This window comes from Leiobunum rupestre, chromosome 7, assembly GCF_980474605.1.
Source record: "Leiobunum rupestre chromosome 7, qqLeiRupe1.1.hap1, whole genome shotgun sequence".
NCBI lineage: Eukaryota > Metazoa > Arthropoda > Arachnida > Opiliones > Sclerosomatidae > Leiobunum > Leiobunum rupestre.
Window position 1 is genome coordinate 17944141 of NC_143390.1, and position 5065 is coordinate 17949205.

Below are 5065 nucleotides of genomic sequence, written 5' to 3' on the forward strand. Positions count from 1 at the left end.
TTATTAATAGATACTTCCCTTCTAAGGGTCCCGCGAAATCCATGTGGATTCTCGACCACGGAGCTGTTGATTCCGGCCAAGTTGAATAGTCTTTTCGTGGCATGGGTGCGTTACTCTTCGGACTTTCTCTTCTATCTGGGCATCCATTCGTGGCCACCATACCTTGGATCTAGCGAGTGCTTTTAGTTGAGTCATCCCCTGGTGCGTACTGTGAAGTTCATCGAGGATGTTCCTTTGAAACTTCAGGGGTACGACGACTATGTTGTTCCATAGATGACGCCTCTACTACATGTACTTGATAATTCGTTCTTGCGTCGAAAGAATGGTAAGGTCGTGGTTAGGTATCGCTTCGGATCTGACGTTGGCCACCCGTCCACAGTGAATTTCAGGACCTTATGGAGGGTTGGATCTTGTTGTGTCTCTTGTTGTAACATTTTTAACGTTACGTGGAAAGACGAATGCACCTCCGATATGCTGAAAACGTGCTCTTCCGGTTCTGGAGTTTCGAAGTCGTCCGACGTCAACGGAAGTCTGCTGAGGGCGTCGGCATTTGAATGTAGCCTGCCTTGTTTGTAATGAATGGTATATTGGTATGAAGACAACGTTAAAGCCCAACGCTGCATTCTGGATGCCGCCATAGCTGGAATGGCTTTATTTTCTGAAAAGATGGTGACTAGTGGTTTATGGTCAGTTACTAACTTGAATTTTCTGCCCAGCAGATAATTTCTGAATTCGGTCACTCCGTAGACGATGGCTAGCGCTTCTCGCTCAATCTGTGGGTAATTTTTTTCAGCTTTGAAGAGCGTTCTAGATACAAACGCGATTGGCCGCTCGTTTCCCTGCTCTCCTTCATGCGACAGTACGGCTCCGATGCCGTAAGGTGAGGCGTCGCATGCTAGTGTGACAGGTTTCAACTGATCATAATGTACTAACAAATTTGAGTTTTTTAGCGCTAGTTTCGCCTTTTTGAACGCTGTTCACTGTACATCCGTCCATTCCCAGGCCTTTTCCTTCTGTAATAACTGATACAAAGGTGCGAGCGTAGTTGAGTTGTTTGGAAGGAAACGTCCGTAGTAGTTTAGCAGGCCAATGAAAGATCGTAGTTGGTCTAGGTTCTGCGGTTCTGGAGCATTGGTTATGGCTTGCATTTTATCTTGGAGTGGGTGAAGTCCTTTAGCGTCGATTTTGTATCCCAGATACTCCAGTGCTTCTTTAAGGAATTCGCACTTTTCCTTACGTAATTTTAAACCCGCTCGTCGAAGCGCCGTAAGTACTTCATCCAATCGCTGTAAATGTTCTTTACTGGTTTTGCCACCGATTAGTAGATCGTCTTGGAAAGCTGCTGTACCATCTATACCTTGGACGACCATATCAATGTGACGTTGGAAAACAGCGGAAGCGGACGATACTCCGTATGGTAATCTGTTAGGTTTAAAAAGACCTTTATGAGTATTTATAACGACAAGTTTTTTTGATTCCTCATCGAGTTCGAGTTGAGAATAAGCCTCTCTTAGATCGATTTTCGGAAAATATCGACATCCGGCCAGATTGGCGAAGATATCTTCAGTCTTCGGCAGTTATATACTTTTCGACATCAATGGCGAGATTTGCCGTAATGGAAAAATCCCCGCATAGACGTATTCCGCCATTTGGTTTTGCTGCGGTGACAATCGATGCGGCATATTCTGAATGTGGGACGCTGGTTAAAATTCCGGCGTCTTGTAAGCGCTTCAACTCTTTGTCAACCTTGTCTTTGAAGGCGTATGGTACGGGTCGTGCCTTACAGAAACGTGGTACTGCATCGGGTTTCACATGCAGGTGAACCTTTACATCCTTGAGAAGGCCAATTCCGGGGGTGAACAATTCCCGGTTCTTTTCCAAGATTGACGCCAAGGAGTTGCTGTTTTTCTCCACATAGTGTACGGAAAGTTGGTGAATTTCCCGAATTTGCTCATGAGCTTCAGTTTTGAGAAGATCCACTGGCGTCCGCACAAAGTCGGCCCTTTGCCGTCATAAACTAATAATGGAAGAGTATCTTTAGTGTTTTTAAATTTTACGGTTACTTGTACATATCCCACAATTTTCACTTGGTGACCAGAGAAAGAGGTTAAGTTTTTATCGAACGGTTTGACGGACGTCAAATCCCCAATGCTTGAGTAGGCTCCTGCCGGCATTAAAGAGAACGCTGAACCTGAGTCTAACTCCATACGTGTTGCGTGTCCGTCAATCGATATATGAACGTGGATTGGTTCCAGTCCTCCACGTTGCTGAAAAAGATCTCCGTGCTGAACGTGAAAAAGCGCGTATTCCGCCTGGAAGTTTGCGCCTTCTGTCGGAATACTTGAAACTGGAATGATGTTATGAACGGTGTTATGTCTCGAGCTTACATTTTTGGTGGTTCTAGCCCTTTGTTTACAGGCTTTGGCTATATCTCCCGACTTCTTGCAGAAATGGCACTCCGATTTAATAAATTTACAAGCGTCCGACCTGTGTTCCGTGGATGAACATCTATAGCATCTGGCGTTTTGGGTTGTTGAGCTGTCTTTTTGCGTCTCAGATTTTGCCGGTTTCTTTGCTCCACCACGCCTGTGATGACGAATTTGGTTCACAGGGTTTGATACTGATACGCCTTGATCTTTCAAGTCATTTGCGTTTCTTGTAGCTGCCTCCATTGACTGAGCTATAGACAGAGCTGTTTTCAACGTCAACGTTTCTTCAGTGAGAAGGCGCTTCTGTGTGGTGTCACATCTTATTCCGCAAACAAATCTGTCACGTAATGCTCTTTCTAGTGACTCACTAAAATTGCAGTGCTCGGACATTTTGCGGAGTTCTGCAATGTACGTGGCTATGGACTCCCCTTGTTGTTGATCACGTTTATGGAATCTGTATGTTTCCATGATCTCGGATGGTTTCGGGCTCAAGTGATCTTGCAAGGCTTTTACCAAGTCCTCATACGACTTGTCGGTTGGTTTTCCTGGTTTTAAAATGTTCGTTAATAACCCATATGTTTGTTTGCCAATTACCGTCAAGAAAGTAGGTCGTTTTACTTCTTCTCTGACTCCATTCGCCAAAAGGTACTGATCCAACTTTTCGGCATACTGTGACCATGATTCAGTTGTTTCATCGAAAGGCCCAATATTCCCAAGCGATGTCATGATTCTCTAAGCTGGTAGTCTATCAGGATCGTCGTTGCCAAGGAATGCGGATGCGATGGTTGAGTATTGCCGAGTACTTCACTGGGTTCGTTGGTTATATCCCGTCGCCATTTTGTCGTGTCTCCAGGTAGGTAATCAGCAGTGACAAGAAGGTGGATTTGTTTGGTAAAAGGTTTATTTACAATCATACGTGGTTATTTAACCATGTGCCTCCCATATCACGATTTCCCTTTATATACAACTTCTAATCTTATCTAACGAGATAAAGTGTTTTTTTATCTACATAAACAAAACATCTATTTTGATCTACAACAAATCGGATTTAATCTTTCGAGGGATGCGTCGTTAATCAAGGAAGTGACCTGCCCCTCAGATTTAAGTTTTCTTCAAAATTTTCTCTCGGTTCCTCCGGCCTTAATTTTTTAACACTTCCTTTTCTCGGGCAAACGTTTCTATTTGAAGTTTTGCTTCTTCAAAATACTTCATACATTCAGCACTTTTTAGATGTTGTAGAGTTTCTTGACTTAACGTGCCGTAGTTTTATTAAATTCAATTCGTTTTGGATATGTTATAAAAGGGAATATAAATTACCAATACATATTCTTAAGGAATTAATGAATACTAAGATAATTATATAACTGACTTCATCTAAATCAGTGGGAATCTTAATTTTTCAACAGCCCCTTTCCGGGCCGCTACCCAGGCTGAAACGAAGAAGAGATCCAAATACTTGGTGCTTGAGTAACACTATATGTTTAAAGCAGTGGCCATCGAAACTCTTGGCTCCTTCGGTTTGGAACTGACCAACGCTATAGGTCGTAGGATTCGATCCGTCACTAAAAGCGTTTTCCATTGGGAACCTCCGAGCACTCCCGGAGTGCTCCAAAATCAAAATCGTATTCCATTGGGAAAAAAGGGGCAACTCCGAGAGGGAGGATCGTCTTCCATTGACCAAGGTACTCCCTCCCGGAGTGCTCCCAGCTTCCCCAACTCAAGAGTCGGAGGGAAACAAAAGAGTGTTCCGAAAACGTTTCGTATTTCATTGGGAGCTACTAGGGCGCCTCCTACAGAGAGCAGTGACGTCATTCATCAAATCCGGATCACACTCTGAGGTTCCCAATGGAAAACGCTATCAGTTTCCTACTTAATCCAGCGCTTCACCGTCGTAGTTCAACGAGGTAATGCCACCTTCCCACCGGGAACTTCCCTGGATGACTATTAGTTCATTATAAATAAATTACACCAAGTGACAATTAAAACTCTCAAAATAATTACTACTTGGACTTAAAAAGCTAGGGAAGCACTGATTCTATGATCTGTATAAATTATATTTAATTCTTATGTATCGCTCGAAATTTATTTAGAATAAAAGTTAGTTTTAATTTTAAATACTTTAGCTAGTATTTATCTATGATATAAACACTGTTACCAGAAGTATACAAGAAATCAAAAAATAATTACAACGAGTTCTGTCGCCGTCGTACGTCCCTGTCTTTACGCCGCCAGTTTGTGTTATATTTATTAAAGCCCCTGTTCCACGAGCAAGGCTCATACTACAGGGGCGCAAACATACGACAAGAAAGTCCTCGTCAACTGGAGGAGGTACAAACGGGGAAGAGCAAAAAGCATGGGGCAGGAAGGCAGTGCAAAAATTGAAAGCTGGATTGTTACCATAATAGGAGAAGTGGTGAGTGAGAATCAATCAACGTGACCGAAGTCACAAAAGGGAGGCTGTACGCAAGTACAGGCGACCCCAGGGGTGAGCAGACGGAAGCCCAACGGGCAAAGGTAGTGCAAAATACGAAGGTACTGGAGTGTACAGAAGCAGAACAAGTAAAAAATCACGAGTGAAACGGATGTTGAGTGGGAAATTTAGACTGCATACTTATCGCAAGAAAAAGTGCAGTAGC

General features: G+C 43.3%; 1 protein-coding gene across 1 annotated transcript; it reads right to left on the minus strand.

Annotated features, from left to right (window-relative positions):
* Positions 1-257: 257 nt before the first annotated feature.
* Positions 258-3155, minus strand: LOC149934941 (uncharacterized). Its single transcript, XM_090153481.1, has 3 exons — positions 1831-3155; positions 987-1422; positions 258-914 (listed from the first exon to the last, which is right to left on the minus strand). Exons 1-3 carry the CDS (start codon positions 3153-3155, stop codon positions 258-260), a joined length of 2418 nt encoding a protein of 805 aa, XP_090009607.1.
* Positions 3156-5065: the final 1910 nt, after the last annotated feature.

Bases quoted from the DNA above. Each gene is read 5' to 3' on its own strand.
- LOC149934941 (XM_090153481.1), bottom strand. From the start codon at position 3,155: ATGACATCGCTTGGGAATATTGGGCCTTTCGATGAAACAACTGAATCA. The intron at 1,423-1,830 runs GTAAAGGTTCAC...TAAACCTAACAG, and splicing joins GAATTGGCCTTCTCAAGGAT to ATTACCATACGGAGTATCGT. The intron at 915-986 runs GTACAGTGAACA...CATTATGATCAG, and splicing joins AGGCCTGGGAATGGACGGAT to TTGAAACCTGTCACACTAGC.